This window comes from Accipiter gentilis, chromosome 11 (assembly GCF_929443795.1).
Source record: "Accipiter gentilis chromosome 11, bAccGen1.1, whole genome shotgun sequence".
Lineage (NCBI taxonomy): Eukaryota > Metazoa > Chordata > Aves > Accipitriformes > Accipitridae > Astur > Astur gentilis.
Window position 1 is genome coordinate 17,500,704 of NC_064890.1, and position 24,512 is coordinate 17,525,215.

General features: G+C 44.8%; 1 protein-coding gene across 2 annotated transcripts in view; it reads left to right on the plus strand.

Moving 5' to 3' along the window:
- The first annotated feature begins 483 nt into the window (after nucleotides 1-483).
- GRAMD4 (GRAM domain containing 4) overlaps nucleotides 484-24,512 on the plus strand; it is a 77,985-nt gene continuing 53,956 nt past the window's right edge. For both annotated transcript variants that reach the window (XM_049813937.1, XM_049813938.1), the window contains exon 1: nucleotides 484-596. In XM_049813937.1, coding sequence (XP_049669894.1) covers nucleotides 568-596 — 29 coding nt within the window. In that variant the 5' untranslated portion in view covers nucleotides 484-567. The remainder of the gene's footprint in view (nucleotides 597-24,512) is intronic.

A 24,512-nucleotide genomic window follows, 5' to 3' on the forward strand; every position in this document is an offset into this window, starting at 1 on the left:
CGCCGGGCGCGTCAGCGGCGGGGCTGGGCGGGGGTGTGTGTGGGGGGTGCCGCTCGCCGCCGCTCCGCGCAGAGCCTGCGGACGCCGCGCCGGTGCGGACCGCGGGACCCGCCTCCCTCCACCGCCGCCGGCCGCGGCAGCTGGGGCCGGGCTACGGCCGGCGGGGCGCCTCGCTCTCTGCTGCTGCTGCTGCTGCTGCCGCCGCCGCTGCGCCACCGCGCTCCTGCGGCTCGGGCCGGGCCGGGCCGCGCCGCCCATAGGCCGCCCCGCCCGCCCCCGCCTCTGCGGGCTCCCGCCGCGGGGCCGCCGGGGGCGGGGCGGGCGCGCGGCGCGGCCCCGGCGAGCGGCTCGGGCGCTGCGGCAGCGGCGGCTGCGCAGGGCGCTCGGCACGGCCTCGGCGGCGGACGGGCACCTGCTGCCGGCCTCGCCCGCAGCGGGCAGGGGCGCCGCGCTTTGTCCGGGGCTCGGCGGGCGGCCCCGGCGCGGCACGGCCCGGCGCGGCCCAGCGACCGGCGGCTCTCGGGGCGTCGCCTGGCTCCGGCGGCCTGGGCACGGCGGGGAGCGTGAATGAGAGTTTGCTCCGATTTACGAGCAGGGTGAGTGCCCCGCCGGGCCGGGCCGGGCAGGGCCCGCCGCCCCCCGGGACGGGGTTGCCGTCCCCGTTCCCTCCGTCGCCTTTTGTTCGGCTTTCGCGGGGCTGGGGGGCGGCGGGGGCCGGGCTGGCGAGGGGGGGGCACGGACCGGCGGGAGCCACCGGGGAGCTCGGCCGGCGGCTCAGCGTTTCTGGGCCTTCTTCGTCCGCTGGCGGGAAACGGGAGGCCGTCCCCGTGGGCGCTGGGGGGTGCCCGGCTGCCCCCCTCCCGCGGCGGGGGAGCGGCCCTGCTCTCCGCTCCGCCAGCCCCGAGGAGCTGTCCCGGGCTGCGGGGACAGGTGTGCATCGCCGGCGCCGTCCGGGTGAAACGCGGGGCCGGCAGTCACGGGCTGTGGTAAACACAGCGCACGCAGGGCGGCGGTGAACCTGGTAGAGGTCACATCGCCGCGTACAAACGCAGCTCGTCCTCGCCGCTCTTCCGAGTCGTTCTCGTCGTCGCCGTGTGGGGACCGTGTTGCGGCTGCCGGTACGCCGTCCGCCCCTGCCGGACCTGCTCCTCTCGCTGCCGCGCAGCTGGCTTGGACCCCGGGGGTGTTCCCTGCGGGGATCTCCCTTGGCGAGGGGGGAGCGGGGCCGGCTGCGTCGCACCCCTCCGTTACCTCTGCCCGCCCCCCTGGCCGGGATGGCGTCTGGGGGGGGGCCTCCGATTTGGAAATAAGACCTGGGAACGTAGTTTCCGTTGTGAGGCTTGGTTCTTGAGCCGTAGCTGAGCCTGGCTGAATTCGGGCCTGCCACACGTTCGTGTTAAATAGCAGCCGGCAGCGTACCTCAAGGCGTGTGCGGTGTCTGGATGCATCTCGATGTGGAGCGACTGAGGCACGGGCGTGTTGGAGGAGTAGGAGCGGAGAAGCGCTGCTGGAGGGCTTACTTTCAGGGAGACGGGGGGGATGGCAGAGCCGTGGTGCCGGGTAAATGGCTGTCCTGCAGTCCAGGCGGTCAGCCTGGGCTCCTTCAGAAAAGGTCCGACAGGCGTGCACGAATTTTGCGGGCCTCCTGCGTGCCTCTGTGGGTCGCCGCTGGGCTTAAGCGCACGTATTGGGCAAATGGGAGAACGACGGCTTTTTGTCACGTTTTCGTGTCGTGCTTCGTTACTGCAGCTGCTGGAGTTTTAGGTTGACTAGATGTGGTACTGTTAAGCTTGTGTGAATGTGGAATGAATGACGGGCAAGTTCTCGGGTATCGCGTTTCCAGTGGTGGTTGAGACGTGGGTGGGGAGGGGAAATATTTAATAAAGTAGGGATCACAGGTGCCCGTGCTCTGCATTTACTGACAGTATCCTACCTTAGTTTTTAACATGTGATAAGTAGTTTCATTCCTCAGAATTAGAGTGTGAGCTGTCTTAAACCTTTTCTTTTTTAAATGCCATATATAGTTATCAAATGTTGTATCTAGTTACTCAAAAAGGGAGGGCTTCTTTTTTAGTCCTAGTCTGTGGTCTTCTGAAGCTGACATTTAAGCTACTAGCTGTGCAACTGATAAAATATAAAACTAATTGATGGTGTTATGATACCAACTTGTGCAAAAATCCCTGAAAGCCTGAGTTGTGTTTTGCTGTTTTTCGTATGGTGGCCACAAGTATGTTTGGCTCATCCCTCTGCCGTAATAAAGGTGGTTTTGGGTTGAGATGCCAGACTGGATGGAAGATGAGCCATGTCGTGTTTCCAGCTCTGCAGGTAAGCTCTCAGGGACAGTTTTGGCCAGTGGCAGGTGGGACTAACCTGAGCTAAAGCATCAGACTGATGGGTTTGGGGTTTTTTCCGCTCTTTTAACTGTGGCACTAGTGAGACCTGGTCTGCTCAGCACGTCCTGGGTCAGGGGGCGACTGTCGAGTGGCGCAGGGGAGGTGGCTGCTGTTTGAATGTACGTGGTGCCGCTCCTTGGCGTGGTATGGCTTCTGCTCTGGGTGAAGGCATCACCCAGGCTTTGACCTCCCTCCTGGCCCGCCTGCCCGCCTCGCCAGCATCCCTGTGTCCTGGTGACCTGACGTCAGCTCCTGTGGGAGAGGGAGGAATTCAGGGCAGCAGCTGGGAGAAGCCTGTCCTGGCTCCGCTCTTTGGTGGGACCGGGTTTCAGAGAGACTGGCGGAGGGGAGATCCTGACTGAGGAGGCAAAATCAGGGGGCTGATGCGCAGCCCTGCTGTGTTCCTGGCCGGGAACTAGTTCCCGGTGATTTACAGCAGGTAGCCAGTGCAGAAGCTGCTCCCTGGCCCTACCCCTTCTCCTTCTCCCGGCGTGTGGTATTCAAAGCTTGTAGGGACCAAAGTTCATTACAATGGGTGAATGGCTGGGGCAGTATTGGATGTCAAAGAGATTCAGTGTGGTTTGAGATCTGGGGAAGAACCCCAACTTTAATATTTTATTTTGGTAAGGGAACTTCTGCGGTGTCTGATAAGTGATTAGTGCTGCTTTTAAAGGTCAGGTATACTTCTGGGGTATAGAACGTTGTCTGTGGATACATGTGACGTACGTATGTGTGTTGTGTTTTCAGCATCGTTCTGATACTTGAGTGTTCACTCCTTAATACAGAGACTTCAAAGCTAAGGAGGAGCATTAACTGTTTCACCCCCAAAGCAAAGACAGATCTGTTGGAAAATTAACAAAGACCCCATTTCACCTGTTTTTGTCTGCTGAAAAGTCATGCTTTGTTTTTTGACTCAGTCACCACCAAATCTATAGGGATTCTTGAAGATTTGAGACTGTGTTTTGTGCAACATATGGACTCATTAATAGTTTTGTGGTGAATATATTTTTATTTAAGGAGTAATAGATCACATTTCCTGATGTTTTGTTTCTTATAGGTCTGGAAAATAAATGCTATTCAGGAATGCTTGAGTCAAGGGCAACATGTACTTTGCTAAATATTTTGGGTTAAAGCTATGTAGCTATTCAATGTCTTGTCCCGGTCTCTTCCTCCCCCTCTTTACCCCCAGTATTTATCAGGCTTAGCAAGTGGTATTCTCTAACTTTGAAGTCCCCAAAGCCCTGGCTGTTCCCAAAGTACTCCAGTATTATGTGCAGAAAAATCTGCTGTCCCAAATTGGAGGTTCTGTTGTCCAAACCTGATGGTGTCGGGCCCAAATAAAGTACACAATTTTCTAGCTTTATCCTGTAACACTGTTTCTTTTTCTTTCCTACATAGATTTTTCTCAGCTAAGTAATATCTGTATGGCAGCATCCATACTAGGAGGAGAGATGACTTCCTCTAATGTGTTATTTTTATGACACAGAGTTTGATAGAGAGAAAGCTTTTGACAGTAAGTGCTTAATCAGGGTCTTCCAAAAGAAATTCTCTTTCTGCCCACTGCCCTGGCCTTGCAGGGTGGTAGGTTAATCCATGAAATAATCTGTGCACAGGAGTACAGCCGTCAAACATTGCTTTTGTGTGATAATGTTGGGTGCTTCCAGGATTTATGTGCTTTGATCTTTCAAGTTTCTGAACAAATGCAAGTTTTTTTCATCTTGTGGTCATTGTCATTGATATGGGACACACACACAAAACAAAGAAGTTAGGCCTTTTCCTAGGGGATCAGAATTTATTAAAACAGTTATAGTTTAGTGGTGAACTCACCTTAAAATTTAATGAGTTAGTGCTGCTTTTTGTTATGACATAAGAAAATGAAGTAAGGAGTCTTTGAAGCCATTTCAGACTTCATAAATATTAACAGGCTCTGCAGTCTTCACAGAAAGGAAGTTCTGGATGTTTTTTCTTCACCTTAGTAGTACAGTTTCTTTTGCACAGTAAATCTTCTTGCCTTGACTCAACTGAAAGAGCACTTATCGGATGCAAATCAAAAATACTGTATTTGTGGTAGGAGCGTTCTTGCTGGTTTTCCCTTCCTCTCTTTAACACCCAATCCTTTCTCCTGGTGCATGCTCTGGTAGCAGTAAATTTAGTTCTATGACATACAAGACCAGGTCTTCAGAGGTGCTTAAATAATTGAAGATGCAGTTTTTTGCTTCTGAGAATAGTGGAAGATAAAGATTCCCAATGTGTTCAGTTGTGTTTGAAAAATCCTTTCTGTTTGCATCTTGGGTCACCATATGTGTTTAATACATGTCTGTGTTAGTGAGGAAAGAAAAACATTGGCTGTATTTTCTAAACATGCCTTGAGAATACTTAAAATTGACTCTTTTAGTCTAAAAGCTATGCCTGCATCGTAATGGAAACTGAAACTCTGTTTAGTTGCAGCTTCTTACAAATTCTGAGTTAATGCAGCAAGTTCTTTATGATGGCCTGTGAAGAACACACCCCTTGTTCTAGATACAAAAGAACACATCAAACGTACTGTAAAACTTGTCCTAGGTGTGTCATCAGTGACTGAAGAGAACTAGTCCTTTTATTTCACAGAATCACAGGCTGGTTGAGGTTGGAAGGGACCTCTAGAGGTCGTCTGGTCCAACCCCCCTGCTCGAGCAGGGCCACCTAGAGCTGGTTGCCCAGGACCATGGCCAGACAGCTTTTGAATATCTCCAAGGATGGAGACTCCACAACCTCCCTTGGACAACCTGTGCCAGTGCTCAGTCGCCCTCACAGCAAATGGGTGTTTCCTGATGTTCAGAGGGAACCTCACGTGTTTCAGTTTGCGCCCGTTGTCTCTGGTCCTGTCACTGAGCACCACTGAGAAGAGCCCGGCTCTGTCCTCTTTGCACTCTCTCTTCAGGTGTTTATACACATTGATGAGATCCCCCTGAGCCTTCTCTTCTCCAGGCTGAACAGTCCCAGCTCTCTCAGCCTTTCCTAACAGGAGAGATGCTCCAGTCCCTTTGTGGCCCTTCGCTGGAGTCTCTCCGGTATTTCCGTGTCTCTTTTGTACTGAGGAGCCCAGAACTGGACACAGCACTCCAGCTGTGGCCTCACATTTCCCAGTATTCTGTAAAAATAAGAAACTTCTAAAGTAAATTTTGAGCGTGGTTTTTTTAGGATGGAGGTCCGAGGGATCTCTTTTGTGCTGTAAGTCATCGATGCAGCTTCTCTGAGTATTTTGCTCTTCCACAGCAGCTGATGTTCCTTGTTAAAAAACCCCAAACACTTCAGCATTTTCCTAATCCCAGCAATGCAGGCTTTGACGAGTCTTTTGACCTGTGATTAAGGGATTTATGACTAGGTTTGCTGGCTACACATGCCTAATAAGTGTAATCATTAGATGCTGAGTCACACGGGTACGTGTGTTTCTTGGGGTGTGTTCATACGGACTGCTGTCTGAAACAGAGCTCATTTCAGTTTTGAGTGAATGCTTGCTTATGTTTGTGAGGGCACATCCTTGCTGTGGGCTGGTTTGGTTCTCCAGCAGCCATCCCAAGCTGCGTTGTACTCCATCAGGGCTGACCTGCCTGCTCTGTGGGCACTTTCTACATTACTGCATTTCCCTTGTGACATGCCTGAAGGTGACCATCTGTCTTATAAACTAAACCAAGTGAAGTTTGGATGCTTCCTTATTCTGCCACACCTGTTTTGTATGCTTATATGGGTAACTCTGTAGTCGATGTTAAATATAGAATTTGTAAACAGGGTTTTTATTTTTAGGTCAACACTTCGGGTGCAGAATAAAACTGTTAATGTAATGTTGGTAACACTGCTCATGGACAGGAGGGGGACAGGAGAACAAGAGAAAGGCATAAAGCACAAAATACCAATTTAACCTTGGGATTCTTGTCAAACTCCATGGGAGGGGATGCTCATTTCTTGCCGTTGAGTGTCCCCTCCTGTATATCTAGGTGTGTGTAGTTGGTTAAGAAGTTTTTTTCAAGGTTTTTAAAGAATATGCAAAATTATGTGGAAAAAGCAGTTACCAGTTGTTTGCCTGCTCTATGTCCAAATACAATGGTTAATAGAAGCATTTTAAAATTTCCATAGTACTCCCCTGAAAGTAACTGCACAACATGAGAGGTCTATACTTGTCTTAATTAAAGAGAACAAAGCCATGCACTCCATGCTGGCCTGATGTATGCAATTAGTGACTGAGTGCAATTAGTTTCCAACTGCTAAAACTGTCTTATCAGAACTCTCTATAGGACTGTCAGCAGTCTGTATTAGTATCTGGCATTACTGATGCTTGGCATTTTTTACCGTGTTGTAAAAGCCACTTGTTCCTTCAATATTCATTTCAGGTATCAGGTTACTTATATACAGAACACTTCAAATTCGCTGGTTTGGAAACCAACCAATTCTCAGAGACTGAAAATTAGTACCAGGTTTTTCAATGAAGGGTACACAAGCATCTTTAGATGCTCAAAGCAGGGTTTATTTCATAACCTGAAGTTTATCGTTAGCTTAATTTTTGAAAAGTGGCTTCTTCAACTTAGAAATGTGTATGCAAAAGAGAACTTCTTGAAAGAGTTTTAGCTCTAGAGCTACCTTCAGGAAAAAGTCCTCCAGACTCTCACTGTGGATTTTACTACCTGAGGCTCCATGTTCCTTCCACATTCAGGAAATGATTTGCCTGTTTTTCTTCCCCTCTCTCTGGATCTCATCTCTGCATTCCCAGGTGTGCATAGTAACTGCATTTTAAAAAAACTTGCTGCGCTTTTCAAGGTTAACAGCATGTTGTAATTCCTAGGGAACTGTAGCAGGGCTACAGCAAGGCGTGTGGATTTATAACAGTCAGCAGTTTCAAGCAGAGTCACAGCCATAGGGATGGGGGAATGTAAAGCCTCTAGAGAAGGATCTCTTAAAACATGGTTTGAAGGACATGTATAGTCCATGATGCTGTGTTATGAGCCTGACAAGGACATCTTTTGGGTTTTTTTTCCATCTTGCTTTTGGTAGAGCCATGTGATACCTGTAGCCATACAGCTTCAGGGTCCTTCCCAATTATGTTAGGACTGATGTGGGTGTCTGAACCCTGTAATTTACTGTAATTTACTCCAGATCTGAGTCCAGGGAGCTATATAGTTGTGTGCTTCGGGCATAAGCTGCTTCCCCAGACGCTCCTGAAGTAGTGGGACCATGAGCGGTAGTAGGTTTTGGAGCACTACTGGTAGTAGGTTTTGTTCCAGGGACAACATGCTGCCGGAAACTGGGTGAGTTTATGCTTTCTGGGGTGGCTGGAGAGAGCACACCGAATTTGAGCCTTAGAGATCTGAGCAGCAGAGAAGGGACCAGTCTGAAAATATCCATAACCCCATTCTGGAAGCAAAGGGAACAGTAGTCTGGGCTCTGAGCATTTTGTAAAATGCACAACTATTGCAACAAGATACCATGTTGCAACAGGAAAAAAATAGCATGTTCAGCACCCAAAGATGAAGTGCTGTGTATGTTCTGTGTGATGTTCCTTGCACTTACATGGCTGTTGATGAACATGACTTTGGGTACCTGATTCAAAATCAAGCTGCAAGATGATCTGTAGTCCGGGATCCTACCTCTGAACTCACTTTTGGGTTTGGGGCTTTCTTCATATTTCCTCTTGCTCACCTTTTTCCTTGTGAGACAGGGAGTGATGCCAGGGGAGTTGCCTGCACGTACCATCCTTGAAGATCCTGGCTGCTTCCTCTTGCTGTGTGTAGCCAAGAGGTTCAGTTTCCAGTGGCTGCTATCCTGTTTGTGTGGAGTAAAGGTAGCGGTGAAGTGTGGGACCTGAGAGCAACAAAACATCCAAAGCATCCTTGTGTGACTAGTATTAGGGTGACTTTGGACTGTGATCATCAGATAATAGTAAAAACCAGCTCTGTAGACTACTAAGTCTTGCATCAGCTTGCAAGGATCATGTCATCGGAGGGAGTGGGAATAAGCAGAGTCTGTATAACTATGTTCTTTATGTAGTCTGACTTTTCAAAGCATTAAACCACTTCTAGGCATTATTCCAGTTTGATTAACTTTATAATTCTTTGCACTTCTGCAGTGCTCTTATCCAAGATCTTCATGCTCCTCTTAAAGGCTAATCTACAAAGCAAACCAAAAGATACTGCCAAGTGTCTGAGATCACCTTTTGTAGGAAAATGTAGTGTGCCTTGGTTTTGTGTAAAACCCTGCATCGTCTCAGCAGCTCTATGGGATCGCCTGGGATCGTGCAATGAGGAATGTCCTCAACAAGCCATGGACCATCTGGCTGGACACACTGATCCTTTAAGAGAACTGCCAGCTGCTACAGGGTGCTCTGCTCCTAAGATTTTCTTCAGGTGTAAGAGCTTCCTGGCAACTTGCAGTAATTAAAACTAACATCAAGAGTTTGGAAAACATTGCAGAAGTGAGGACTGTGGTCTCCTCCAGATTATCTGGAGCTAGCCCTGTTTTCAGAGAAACGTTCTGAATATAAACCTTTTGATGCTTATAAAAGGGTCTGGGCCTATTTTGAAGGATTTTTGCCTTCCCTCCCCAGCAGAGTTGCTTATGGGACTGCTGAATGTTTGCACATTCAACAGCTCTTATTATTACTTTCAGTTATGGGAGTAACCAGCCAAAGTGGGATAGTTCTGACTTCCCCAGAAAACTGTATTAGGAAACAATTTTACAGCAAGTACACTTTTTCTAAAGCTACTTCTGTTTATTTCCTGTTTCTTCCAGTAGCAACCTTTCCCCAGTTTGAGGGCTCTGCCAACAATGATTTCCTCTAAGGCTGGTTCACTTATCCCTCTACAACACCACATTGAAAACAAGTGAGGCACAAATACCATTTCTTGGAATATTTTACAGGAGGAATGTGGAGCTCACTTTGCTTAGCAGTTTGAATTTGCCTGGTGAAGCTTTCTGGCCCTTGGTAGTCCTCTGTTAAAGCAGAGCAGGGACAGCATATGCTTTTTGAATAAGAAACATGACTGGCATTTTCAGTCCAGTTTTCCTGGTGGAATGCAAGCCTGGCTGTATGCAGTGTCTGCTTTGGATTTCACTTTGATGCGTACAACTATCCTGGTTGGAGACCATGAGATCTGTTCAAAACTAATTTTCTGTTTTGTTGTTAATACCTTGAAATTGCGTAAGTATTTTTTTTTTCTTTAGAGATAAGCTTTAAGTATTAAGCTGCTGTCTGTGACTCATTAGTCTACAGTTGGTGGCAATTTATTGTCTTTGTTAAATCATGGAAAGTCTTTCCGTGCAGTTTGTATTCCTTATTGTGTGAAGCGAACTACATCTGTTTATTTTACCCTGAAGGTGGCTTTCTTCTCAGTTGGCTAAAAGTTCATCATAATATTTGAGAGCTAATATGAAAGTATGGCAGACCTCACTCATTGCATAGAAAATTTCATGTGCGTATTTAACTGTTGAACAATTGTGTTAGGTGAGTTTTGGAAACACTATATGGGCTGACACAAAAAAGAGTTCCTGTTTGTTTTAAAGGCGGTGATTTGCTTTTTTACTTTCTCCTCCCTTTTCAAAAGCTCCAGCTGAACCAAGTGTTGGTAGTTACATAGACTGGTGTTTTCTAGAGCTTTTTTTAATTCAGTAATTTAATTGCTATGAAGTTAATACTGCATTCTTGTAAAAGAAGAAAAGTAGGTAAAGACAGATATACTTACTGGAAACGCTAAGAAGGGGTTGCACCTTGAAGATGACTGTTTGACCACAGATTGCTTGTTATCTGAAACGGGAGATGAGAAACTGTGTTTAGGAGGCAGATGCATTGCTGATGTTTCCGAACTGCGGAGAAAACACCAGACGCCAACTGTTGAAGTAGATTAGCTACAAGCATGCAGATTTTCTTTCTTACAAGTTGATAATCATTTGAAATAACTTCTTTTTATTTTTAAATAAAGATTAACCAGTAGGTTCAACTCTTAAAGTACAAGCTTTTTGCAAAATGCAGTCATAACTAGTGATGTGAATATTGTCACTGGGGCATGGGGGAGAGCCAAGTGGCAAGGTGGAAAGGAAAGTTCGCCTTGTAGCCAGTCTGATAAAGAAAACCCCTTTATTTAAAGGTATTCAATTGAGTGAGGTTTAGTAGTCCTGTCACTCCTGAAGGAAGACAGCTTCTTCCATCTCCTATGTGTACTTGTATGCACCTTTGTGTAGGAACAACAGTATGAAGTGGTCTGACCTCTTCTGTAGCCTTGTTAACTTATATACGAAATCCAAAGACTTTTTTCCTTACACGTGTGAGCTCTTAGTCAAAGGTCTTAGGGCTGGTTATATACAAATAGGACCCAGCTTTCCAATCTTACTGTTTGTCATGATTCCTGGGCACCTAGAAACATTTCCACTTACTGGAAAAGTCATCTAGTTCAGCAAAACTTGCTTTCACGTCTTCTGGGTTGTGTGGCTGCCTCTTCTGAAGGAGACGTAGCAGGGCGTGCTTCTTGGTCTGCTTGCTGCAATACAGCCCTTGGAGCCCTGATGCCTCTGGTACGCTGCGGGGCATCAAAGTTGAGTGCAGCGATAAAAACTCAGAACAATCCTTGATTAAAACTGCTGTTTAGTTTCTGAAGATTTTGTACTATCCAATAAATAGAAGGGTTTGGCAGGAGTATCAGTAGGATATGAACTATCCCTTCATTGTGTATTTACAGCTTTTCTTTTCACCCTAAAGACAGCCTGTCCTGTTTCTTGACATCTCATCTTCCATGACTTAGGTCTTGCTTAGAACAGATTCCTGTTTACAGCCATCCAAAGTCCCTGCTCAAGTGTAGTCAGCCTGTCTAGCTCCTGCAGCTGGATAAAGGCCCCAGATGCCTACAACAAAGAAATCCAAATATGTCATCTTTCTTTTTATCCCCCCCACCACCCCCCCCTCAGGTAATTTGATGCTCTGTAGTTTGCTTTTGGGCACAGATGGGAGCCTCTTGGAATCCCTCAAATAATCTGTTATAATGGGGTTTTTAATATTTTTTTTTTAAACGTTGATGGCAATTATATAAGCCAATCGGAGGTTAGTGGGAGTTCAGTGCTAGCTGGTGGTTCGATTGTGTCCTGCAGTCTTCAGCATGCTTCTGTCATTAATGCAAAAAGCCCCAGAATTCCAAGTTTCCGTGACTTTGAGAGACTGTATCTGTTAAAACATTTGTGTAGTGTAAACAAAAGGCTTGATATCCCCAAGCCAGAATTTAAGCCTGATTGGTAGTTAAACTTATAGGATCCTTCTTGAAAAGTGAAATCCATAGTTTAGTTTTTGAAATCCCAAGATTTAAATATGTGAATATTAATGAAGTACTTCGGAATAAGTTAGAGCTGGAAGAAGTCCTGGTTAAGAGACTGACAGAAGTGTCAAAAATATTGCTCTCTACCTTCATTTTTACTGTTTCCTCCACATTTTTTTAGGGAGTTTTTGGGAGGTCTTTTGGAGGTCTGTGAGTGGTCTCTGGGCTTCAACTGGTGATGTGGCCTCTCTGTTTTGCCATGAGGCACCACTGGCTTCAATTTGGAAAACCAAACCATTTCTTAGGAGTGGTTGGATGAAGAAAGGTGGGATTTCTACAGAAATCTCCTTTGTGAATTTAGGAAGCTTTGAAATGGGCACAGCTGAATTGGTTTTATGGTGGCTTGTTGGGCAGATGGGTGCATGCAAGGAATAACGCTCACTGTCCCTTCCTTCCCCACCCCAGCTGTAACTGCTCAGAAAGATATACTGTGTGTATATGGCTCTTTTTCTTAAAGTACTTTGACCTTTGAACCTTTATCATTGCTAACCAAAATATCATCATGGCATAAATAAACCTGTCAGCTCAAGTAGTATATTTCTGGCCCTCATCCCAGTCTTGGAGGCAGATGTAAATGCCATCCTGTAGCTGGCTTTTAAGTTGCTTGGTCTGATTGAAATGATGACTGAAATAATCTTATTTCTTCTCCCTTGGTTCCTTCACTTCGTTACTAAATTCTCTGTCCTGCTATCTTTGTGTTAATTTAAATCTATTTCAAGTCTGAAGGCTCAGTGATGTGCCAGTTTGTTATTTACTGTCATTGGGTTTATATCATCTTAGCAGCCTGACAGGCTTCGTGGTATATTTGTGACATTTTGAGATGAGAAAATACTGATTTGAAATAGAGCATGCAAAAACCATGGTAGATCAGAGTGTTTGTACAAGCTTGATTAATAAACCGAAGAGCTGATCCATTAAGTGCAAACACCACTGGAGTCATAGGTTACCCCATGTTTGTGGTCAAAAAAATAAACTGGCAGAGATAAATTTTTTTATGCCTCTTCCTTGTGTCCAGTACATCCTGTGTTGAAACATGGTGGAAACTTTACTAATATGGCTCTATCAAGAGAGGAGCTGGCTTCTTTTGGGAGAAATGCCACTTAGCATGTAACTGTACTTCAGTGATGCTGCCGACAGCAGGCTCCCCCTCGGTAATGGAGGGGAGCTGGCTTTGTTGATGTGCCCTGGTTTATTTGAAGACTTGGTCTAAGATATCTTGTTCCAGTTGTTTCAAGCAGCTTTAAAAATGTAGTTGTTAACTCCTGTGGATAATTTTTGTCATCTGCAGTTATGAGGCAATAGGATATAACAAGCACCATTAAAATGTCCATTTCCTGCAATTATGGCCAAATTAGTAAGAACTGGGCTAGTTCATGGTAATAGCCTCAGCTGGCTGGTTTACTTGTTAGGAGGAGGCTTTGTACCTTCCTTACAAGACTATGTAATGCATCATTTCTGTGTTTTCTTGAAAGTATGGAATTTTTTGTTTAGTTTTCCTCAACTCTACGCATGCTTTAAGGAAGCCTCAAAATTGCTCATAGAGTATGGCTGTGTATCTCCATTTTTCATCCCCGTTCCTCCATCAGTCATGCATGTAGCTGTATATGCCAAGCTGCTGAAGGTGGGGAGCTGAACCGTTCTGTGTGTGTCTGGAGATGAGTGGGTTACAATTGCTGGCCGGAGTTCATGCATGGCGTTGTTGAGTGTCTTGAGTGACGAGTTATTTTGGGTTTGTCTGCACAATGAAATTGGTTTCACAAACTAATAAAAATTGGGAGAAAAGACAAGAATGCATGGGAAATGTAACTGGAGTCATGTGGGTTGGTTGTTTTTTTGGTGGTTTTTTTTGTTGGTTCGTTCCCCCCCCCCCCCCCCCTTTTCTTTCCCTCCTGTGTATTTCCCTACAAGTGCCTGACTCGCAGGCTCTGTCATTCTTTCTGAGGTTATTCCACTTTCCGGCACAGACCCAGACTGTCGTCCCCCCTCTGTAACTGCTGGCGGGGTGAGGGGACACCCTCTGCTCAGCCTCACCTTTGCCCTTCTCTACCAGTTGCCTCTGTAACTGCCAGACTGCTAATCAGGTATGGCAGCCCTTTCCTCGGCTGAACTGGTGTCTGTCTTCCATCCTCTACTTAGAGCCCTTAGCAGCATCACCAAAATTGGCTTTTTTAACAGCAGTTGATATGATGTACAGAGGTTATTGGGAAAGAGTGAGGAGATGCCCAGGCTAAATGCGCTTCTTGGAAAAATCAGGTTTAATAGCAAAGATTTCCACTTGTTTTTGCTGTCCAAAGCATGTTAAAATCACCATGTGAAATGAAAGATCTGCAGTTATGGCAGAATACCCAGCAGTTTACTAAACAAAAGAGTTAACTTGGAGGATTGTGATTATATTCCTTATGGCCCTTCTAGTTTCTTACAGGGTTGGGCACTCTGCTGCCTGGTGTGGCTATACCACCTTGGTTGGTTGTTTTTTTGTTGTTGTTGTCTTTTTTTTTTAAATTCAGGATTACTATTGTAAGCATGGAGTCAAAAAGCAGATATTCTGCCTACTGAGGGAATGCTGCAGTTTGAAATGTGAGGGAATAGAGGTTTGCTCCTGTAAGGGAGATTACCTTGAACGGCAGGGCCTTTCAGCCTTAAGCCTACCATTTCACTATGTTAAGAGAAGTCAGTTAAATAGCCAAATTATTTAAACAAGTAATTGCAGTTCAGAAATCAAAACTGTCTTTCGGGTACAGTGATTCAGTTCTGTTTATAGCAAATGTGCCAGCAGTACAGACGCAACTTACGTAAAGGGTTGCACTCTGAAGAAATGGAGGAGGGGTCCGTGATACCTAGAGGACAAGTTTGGTGCTTTCCTGTGTCACGCAACTTCCTCTGCTATTTCCAAACTCTGCTACGTAGAGAAAAAAATCCCTCTCGTCTTTTGACAAGCTGTGTGGGTGGGATGAAGGAGGCTGTTTTCCAGAGTGCTGCTTTCCAGCGGAGCTGCTGTTCACATTTCTGTCAGTCTGGTGGGAGCTTGACCTTGAGTTTTTTATTCTGTGATAAGATTTCAAGGAATAGTTTACATGGCTTTTGCAAGCAGCTGTGTAGTACAGACAGTGCCAGAAATGAAGCTGATGCCTGAAGCCAGACTTACTGTATGAAACTTGCTGTTTCTCTGTTGCTCCTTCGTTTAGCTTACTTGGATAAATCTTTCCTTCATGTGTTGTGCAGCATAGCAGTCTTTCACACAGTGTCCTTTTACGTATTATTTACGTAAGTTTTTTACACAATACTTCATGCCCCTACATTTAGAAGTTGACATGATGAGGAATTACAACACTACAAATTTGCATAATCCACGTAGTGTTTTTATTTGTTTATTTATTTTCCCCTGCCCTATCTCTTCTATGCCTGTAGCACCAACTTCAGGAGCATTTTCAGGTTTTGTTGGGAGGAAGTGAGAAGGGACAGAATGAACAGCAGCACTGCTTCTCGCATGGAAATACGTGGGATTTGGGGATTATACACATTTCTTTGTAAGCTCAAGGCCAGTATATAGGAAGCATATTAAAGGTTCTTAATTCTAGTGGTGGTTGTAATTGGCATATGCTAGCTGTATCTTTGTAGTTCTTCACATACGAGCAATGTTGAACTTATTTACCCATAAGGGGAAAAGTTAAAAGACTTTAACTCATCAAAATTATTTTTATGACTGTATGGTGGTTGGAGAGCAACTGGTGTTTGGTAAAATACTCGATTCCTTCCCTCAGCTGTGTTTGTCATTGATTTCTGTAGTCAGCACATCTGAAACTCTTGGGTTTTACTGTGTTTTATTTCTGCAACATAGATATTTCAAAGGCTTAATGAATTCTCAGATCAGCAGTAGAATAGTTAAAGCTCGCAGAAGCAAGTTGCAAAGTGTTGTACACAAAATCACTGCATCCTGGGAATCTTCTGCTGAAAACTTGCATCTAGATGGTTCCATGATAACTTGTTACTCACTTGCAAAGGTGATTATGTTGGCTTCTGCTGAATTGTCTCCCTAAATTGAGGGAAGCCCCTCAAAATAGACCATCTTGCTGTACTCTGGCCCTTAGCCTTGTTCTCAGTGAGGTGCCCTGATAGCTGAATGATTTGGGGAGTGTGAACATGGCCCTGTGGTTGCTTTGTGAGCAAAAGGGTAGGGGAGTTCATTTTATCATTGCATATGTAACACACATCTGTGGTCTTTTGCCTGATAGCTTTAGTAATTCCTTCTGTATAGTCTTGCCATAAGTGAAACCATACAGCATAGGTAGCTTGGGACTGTGGCACATTTGAAGTGTTGCTCAAACTTGCAAATTGCCTACACATGGTGCTGCAGGTGTTTGTTGGTAAGGTCTGGGGCAGGTTTCTCTTTAGCAATGGGCTGCATGCTCTCAGCGGTGCTCAGTGGAGGTACATGCACTGCATAGAGGTCAGCAGAGATTAGTCAGGCTACAGTCATCAGCTGTGAGCTGTGTCCCCCTTGAAGTGTGTACCTCTTTGTTCTCTTTTTTTAAAAAATGAATAGCAAGCTAAAATCTTTGTTTATCAAAAAAAAAAAAAAAAGGAATACATAGTCATTCTTCAAAACTAGACCATATTATATACCTTTGTTATGTTTCTGAAAGTTTCTGGGTGAGCTATGAGCAGTCACCCTGAGCAGATGAAGTTCTTGTCTGCTGCTGAGAGTCCTCTCAAAGAAATACCTTCTCGGTCCAAGCTATTCTGCATAGACCTTGGAAGGCTGTTCTCAAAGTGTCTTTCTCTAAGCCTGGATTATGGTTCATTTCCACAGTGTTTTATAGCGGTACCACCAGTCTTATTTATCGGTATTTATCATCCAAAGATGATGAACATGCAGCTGAGATTATGAAAAACACGGTCAGCATCAAAAAGGTGTAACTGCATTGGTCTCAGTAACTTGCACTTTTTTTACTTGAAGGGATAGAATTAAAATTCTTCTTTAGGGCTGGTAGGTTCTCACAGTTTCTAAACAGTTAGTGATCACTTTCCGTAATAAATTTATTAGTCTGAGCAAGATGTTCCATGCTAGTACGTGTACTTCTGACTTCAAATGTTTATTTTAAAGCAGATTGTGAAAGGCCAACTTTATTCTGTGTGCTGTGTCAAGCTAGGCTTCTTACACTTCCAGTTGAATGGTGGAAGAGAAGATATACGTAGTGATAGCCTTATCTTACCCTGTTTTACTGGTGTCCTGTCCTTCCCTACAATCCGTCACCCCCATGTCTCTGTTTTTGTAGGCAGAAGTTGTGTGCTTGCTTATGGCAGTGCTTCCCCTGTGCCCTGGCTTCTTACTTGGTTGAAGCCCAGCCAGACCTGAGCTGCCTGAGCCTTCTTGTACGCAGAGGTTCTTCCTGAGCTGGTGATGTTCATCATCTTCCTGTCTTCTCCGTTGGCTCCCCTGACTAGTAGACAGAATTCAGAGTAAGGAAGCAGAAAAAAGCCTCTTGTCAATGATGAGCTGTGACACACTCTTCCACCATCCTTCAGAGGATGGACTGAAGCTCTGGTGTGGGACTGATTTCTGAGATGTACCTCACGGCAGCTTCATAGACACTGTCTTTAGGGTAAGGCTTTGCAGTTGTTTAACCTGATTTAAGTGCAGGTGGCTGCTGTAAAAGCATGCGTTCTCCCTCTGCCCACAAGCAGAAACATTTTCTGAGCGGGAGGCATGACAGCTCTAATAGCTTGTGCAACCACGAGTTAGGCTGCATAGCTGTCTGCTCTGATTAGACTGACCTTGCCAGAAAACAAACACAAAAATTAGTTGCATCAGCAATGAGTTGATAAACTGCATGAGTGGTTAAGTGACATAAAGGCCATGGCAGAAATGAACGGGGATGCTCCCTTTGGTGTCAGCCTGTGACCAAGTGGGTTTCAGGCTTGCCTGGTCTGGTCTGGGTTTGGGATGGGTACGCAGCAGGGGGGACCCAGTGGGTGACCGGGATGGGCAGGGGGGTCACCTGGAGGGTGATCAGCTTTTATTACTACTACGACATGCTACCCCTTTCGCAGGATGTCTGCCAGGCAGAGTAGCTGGCAAACACCAGTGCTGAGCAACTACTTGCTGCCCTGTGGCTTGAACGGGTGGCTCCTCCAGTCTGCGTGTGCTGCTTGAGCTCCTCTCTGCAGGAAAGGTCGTTTTTGTGCAGGGTTTTTGGTGCTGCCTTTCCAATGGCATAGGAGATGTTTCACTTTTTTCCCCACACAGGTGTCTTGAGGAAAAAATGAACTTTATCTTCCTTTTTTGGGAGCTAAAATTCCCATTTTAACAGTTTACAGAGGAATTAAACAAAGCTTGCTAATTTTAGGTTTCATGATGAAAGAGACACACAGGTGTGTAGGGTGTCAACATGTTTGCGAAAGGGGTGTGGTTTTGGATACATGATGTTTCCAGCGTGCTGTTAAGTGAGGGATTAAGTACAAAATACAAATCCCACAGCTACTCAGCTGAAATAGTCGCTGCCCTCGGTTTCTCTCTTGACATGCTGGTGTGTGTTTTGGGTTGTTTTTTTTGTGAGCCCCTCCACCTACAGTTTTCCAGTGATGATCAAGCCAAGGCCCCCCCCGTTTCAGGTGCCTTGGGTGCTGTCCCTGGCAGTGGGAGCAGCAGTTCCCCCTTCTCCATCTTTCCTTGGAGGGTTGCTGGAGGTGCCGCCGCCTCTGGCTTGCTGAAGGGCCTGTCCCCAGGTGGTTGAGGGGTTCAGGGGGATGCCTTGCATGGGTCTGAAACTTTGCAGGGACCGAGCAGCTCCTTTTGGGAACCTCCTGCCTTAAAATGTTTGCCAAATATGTGTGAAGTACCCTCTGGCTGAGGCAGGTACAGAAGAGAGTCCCACAGCCCCGTGCCGCCATGTTCTGTGTCTCCCCTCTTCCCCCAGCCCCTCCTGGCTGCAGCAGCCAAGCTGAAGGTTTTGAAGATAAGTCACTTTTATTGTACAGCCCCGTTTCGTCTCCCAGGCAGCTTCATGTTGTGAGCTGAATGACACGTTAGTCTCTTTTGGGGAAAAAATAGATTTTAGTGTAATGCATATTCATGAAGCTGCATTATGGTTGCTGTGACAACCTCACCACTGGCAGCCAAGATCGGTGTGTTGAACTTCTGTCTCCACTCCTCGTGTTGTACTCTAGCGCATGTTACACAGCTTTCTACTTTTTTTTTTCCTCCTCTCCTCCCCCCAGACAGTGGACAATTTAAATTGTTTCAGAGTTGATGCTTAATTAATAGCAGCATCTAATTAAGCCTGCAACACTGAAGCACAACTTCCAGCTCATTTTTGACCTGTGTTAATCAAGTGTTGCTTCTGCCAGCAGTTCGTAACGCAGAGGAGATGATTCTGGTGGGATTTTTTTTTTTTTTCTATCTCCCTTTAAACTCAAGGGAAAAATAAACCTGAATTACTAAGCATAATATTTCTCCACACCATAGGTAGCCTAACTGATAACTTAATCTCAGATTTAAAAAAAAACCTCTGAACAAAGTCTATCCCGCTAGTCTATCCCTGTCTAGTCTAGTCTATACCTAGAGTTTTAAGGACTCCTGACTCTGAAAGGGTTGGAAGCTTTTAGTAGGTGTTACTCAAAACCAGAAAGCAGTTTGTTCTGTATATGCATTACATCATATTATGACCCTGGGGCCAAGGGTGATGTAACTGAAGGATGACTTTATGAGACTGTGACGCTACGGCGGTGACTAATTTCAGGATGAACCTGTGACGTGTTGAGCGTGGGGAGAGCTCAGCTCTGAAGGTCAAGCCTTGTGTGTTTGTTGATGCTGGAAATTGAGGGCACTTGTGCAACGCTTGCAACTTTTGGAGTGTTTATAAGCTGCTCTTGGCTAGTCCAACTGGATGTTTGGCCCAAAGTATTGCCATTTCTTGGTTTCCAATGAGAAATGGTGACATCATTCTCTACAGAGAGCTTAACATACCGCGTAGTCCTGGATGATACAAGTCTCACGTGGGCGCCGTTCACAAAAGGGCTGCGTTGAGTGAGGTTTGTGTCCCTTCTGCGTGCTTAAGCGTCTTGTTGAGTTGAGCTTAAAGTTTTCTTGAAAGGTGCCAACTTGATCTATACAAAACCACTCCCTGTTGCTCAAGAAGAGATGCTGTTGGTGAGGTTTGGCTTTCTTCACAGATGTGAGCCTTCCAGAGAGCAAGCAATTTGAGAGAAGTGTGTGCAGAGGCAAAGAAAAGCTGAGCAGACAAGGAGCTCTCAAGTGCAGTCAGTTGATCTTTCTCTGATTAGTTTCTTAAATATTAATAAGTACAAAATGTTCAGACAGTGACTTGATGAGATTCTGTCCATTAAAATGAGAAATTGGGGGGGAAAAATCATGTAGCAAGAGGAACTTTTTGCACAGAGCAGTATATAGAACTGGACTGTGAATCTGTTGTAGGCTTAGATGTACTCACTGAGGTTTCCAGTTTTAATTAGACACGTCCAGAAAACACTGCCTTTTTTTTTTTTTTTTTTTTAAGTGCAGGGTACTGACCTTCCCTGAGTTCCCTCCTCCCTTCTGCATCCCAGCCTCTTCCACGATTGTGCAAGAGCAGAGCATGGGGGGAGCAGTGGCACAAAGGGGTGGGGGTGATGTCCGTAGGAGCAAGCCCTGTACCAGAGTCCCTTCAGACTGCACCAGGCAGGCTGGCTTTTGTCATTCCCCAGCAGCTGGCTGTCTCCTTGCTGAAGCCTCTCTGTAAACGTGGCAGAAAAAGCTGTGCTAGATCTCCTTATGATTTTTATGTGAAAGTTTGGGAAAACTTGATTTTTCTCTACTTAGCATAAATTTGGAATGTGTGCTTATGTTGGTTTGGGGTTTTGGGTCTTGATGTGTTCATTTAAACTGAACGTCTGACTGTTATTTGGGGGTTAATTGAGGGTTTTCATATTAGATCCAAATAAAGGAATCTCTTCTCTGGCCCTCTGTAAAAGGAATAAAACCTCAGCCTTGAAGGATTTGCTTTAGCAACTAGACATTAATGGTAATTAAAAAAAACCACTTTTAAAGATTATTTTAGTTTGGGTTTTTTTTTAAGTGTGGAAAATACAGACTTTTTTCACTAATCAAACCCTGTACACATAAACTGTTGCCTACTTTTTTAACAGATGGTTTGGGACTTCACAATAACTTTGCAGGCTGCTGTATAATTCTGCCAGTTTGACCTCTGCTACTGCAGCAAGAGAAATAAAAGCCACCTTCTCAAAAACCTGGGTGCCTGAATAGCCTTGTTTGTAAGCATGTTAATGTAAGATAGCCTTACTATGTTACAACAGAGGACCTGCTAGTATTATTAGATCTGGCTGAGGTGCAACAAAGTTGGACCTAAATCAGTCTTGCAGAGTCAGCGTCTGCCTTACTGTGCTGTGCAGCACTTTCTGTTGTAGCATTGAATGTGGGAAAGATCTCCTGTTGCTTACATTAATGGTAGGGTGTTTGTATGCAGAAATAAACTTGATTGGGGAGGACAGATTTGATTTTATGTTGCTGAAGTTAGTAATTTGCAAGCATGATACCAGTCTTGATTCTTATTTATAAATTGTTTGTTGTATGGTAGTGAGAACAATTATTGTCACGTGTATGACAGTGTTGGGAAATGAGAGTGTTTACAATGCACAGAGTTAAAATATTTGTATTTTTATTATAATTTCATAATATTTCTTTATGGTTAGTTTGAAAGCAGAGGGAGATGCAGGTCTGCATTTGCACTTTGAGCTGTGCATGTGCAAAACTGAGTGTTGGTTTTGATGTTGCTGGTATGGGGAGTTACTAGAAAAAGCCCGAAACTTAGAGCTGAACCAGCTGAGTCCAGGATGTGGATGGGTAGTAGGGAAAGGGTAAGGGGATGAATAGCTATGGTGGTGAAGCAAATGGTTTGATATTTAGTTCCTATATTTTACAATAAATCTAAGTCTAGATCAGATTCTGGTCTCATGTTTTACAAAAGCTTCCTCAAGCTTATCTAAATTTGACCCAGGTCAGTTGGAATACAAAATCTGTGAGAAGCTTTTTTCCTAGTGAGCCTGAAAGTGCTGAAATGTTGCCATATTTATTGATCTTTATCTAAAAAAAAAAAGCTGCTAGTTGCAAGAACAGCTGCTGACATAAAAAGCCTGTCTTAGATCGTACATTTGGCTGGAGGCCAGATGATGAGTTTCTATAGGAGTTTGTTGGCAAGCTTAGGTTTTTGCTTAGGTTAATGTAATGTAACTGTAAGTAATCTGGGAGCCTGGTACACTCAAAACAATTTTTAGACAAAAAGATCTTATTATTTTTAAATTATAACTGAGCAGATACTTTTATATAACAGCTTCTTGTACTTAAAGCACTTAAAAATGCCTAGAAACATGATTCTTTACTGTTTCATCTTTTAATGGTCAACCTACTGATTAATACTTTAAAAATACTGACACTGATGATGTCTCTCTTTGCTAGCCTCTGTGTTACAGAATTTAAGCTGACTCTGTTCAGTGGAGTGATCTATTAGGGCTTTAAAGAAAGGTTTGCATTTTTAAAAGACCGGGTGGTAACACACTTAAGGATAGGTACATCAGGATTACTAGTAACAAAGTACTGTAAACGTGTTCGTGGGTACATCTGTTGGCCAGGTTATTCTGTGACCAAGGGCTGAAATGCATGAACCATCCTAGGAGGAGGCTGGAGTTCAGGATTTTGTGTTCCCATACAGGGTCCAACCCAGGCAGTTACACTGCTGGGCCTTTTCACTGGCCCTGTGGGTCTTTCATTTGTCATTGCCTGAAGGCAAAGCTTGAAGAGAAGGGTTGGAGATTGCTCTGTCTCAAGATGGTTTTGTTGCCTCTGACTTCTTTTGTGCGGTAAGTGAATGTGAATCCACTCTAAGGGGAAAACTGAATTCAGATCTTGAAACGTCCATGGAAGTGCTGTATATGCCAGGCTATAAAAAGAGGTCCAGATCCAGCCCTGCTCTTCGGGGAGCAACGGATAAATGTGGCTTTAACAGGAGAACTCTAGGGACTCCTGGTTCCACCCAGGACAGCAATGCTCATCTGCAGCCTTGAGTCAACTGCCCCATCTGTTAAGAGGGTTGCAGAAGGCTTGGGATGCATGCTTGTCCTCCACTGGTAGGGGCTGATGAGCACTGACCAGAAAAGGATAGCGCTCTACCATCCTTATTTCTTAATGTAGCTGTATCGTTACCAGCGACGGCATGGATGGTGAGCAAATGGAGTTTGGTTTACAACTGCTTTGCTGTAGGCCTGACTTACATGGTATGTAAAAGTGGTTGAATGTAGATGGAGATCTTTGAGATGGGAGGGAGCGTGATACAATTGTGCTAGTGCTTATCAGAGGTTTGAACTTCCCTGATAGCATTTGCTCTCTAGTTGCTATTAATAGTAGGGCCTAGAGATATTTCTGGATGCGATTCCTGACAAGTTTCTTCATCAAATAGTCCATGAATGAGCAAGAAGTGTTGCTATTTTAAACTTAGCTTTGACAAGTAATAGAACTTCAAAGAAAAGCTGTTACTGGAAAATAACCTTGGTGTAAGTTACTGCAAGTGATTCTCTTTAAGTGAAAGATTAAACACAGGGCTGCAACTTTAAGCATCTCTGATAAAGGAAGAGTTTTGTGGCGTTTTTTGCCAGCTGCACTATAGGGGATTTGTATTGGTTTCAAACTTAAATGTTTAAGTGAAGGGTGCTAATAAACCTTGGCAGAGGTGCAAACTAAGGCAGATTTTGAAGGGAACGATCTGGTTTGAACTTGGTGTAAATAGTCACTGCCAAAGTGTTAGGGTAAGCGGAGAATCCGCAGGAAAGATGAAGAGCTCTGTTGAAAAGAGGTTTGTGTTAGGAGGTGAGAATTACCTCAAGTGCAAAGGCTGTGGGAGCCAGCAGCAAAAGGCTCTTCCTTCTTGCTCTTTATTTATACTCCAGAACTGACGCATGTCTAGATCTGTCTTTTGCTTTTTCGTCTCACACCAGTGCCTGGGATGACATGCCATGAAGCTAAGCATGTTTTTTAACGAAGAGGAGAGCGGTGTTGACCATGGGGAAGAAAGGATAGTAACAGCAACAAGTGCCTCAAAATAAATTTTTACCCCTGCAAAATCCATTTGGGAGAGCATTGCAGCACCCTCCAAATGGAATGCTCTGAGCTGAGGCACAGAGTTAGTTTGTAGGCAAGTTAGAAAGTTGCAGCTGGTTTGTTATAAACTGCCAGAGCCGTAGCTTGCTGGAGTGGCAGGATCAAGGAACTAACTTCCCACCTCCCCAGCCCCCTGCAAAAGATGGAGCTTGCGACCTTTGATATGGAGTGTGGTACATGTAGAGCATTGAAATGGACCGATTTGGCAGGTCTGGTTTGAATCAGAAATTGTACAGTGCAGTGTCTTGGAAAGCTACCATTACAATGAGTTTACATACGTGAATTAAGCTTTCTTCTATTGTCTTTTAAAAAGCAAAATGCTTCTCCCTGTATGGTTTATGATTTAGAATTTAAGTACTGCTCATGTCAAATACTGTCTCTGGAAGTGAAATGTCCTGGGCATTTCTCATTCCTCTGGATGCCGGGGCACCTGCAGGTTCTGCAAAAATACTGGCTGTGCTATTTCTCTTACAGTAAAGTTTTGGTCATGCTAGTTTTAAGAAAATGTGAAAGCATCACTAATAAAGTGATTTGCCTTTGTGTCTCAAAGGGAATAATAAAAATTGTAAGTAGTGGTAATTTTAAGGATTTGGGCAGTGCATTTGAAAGTGGTTTATAGGTGATTCC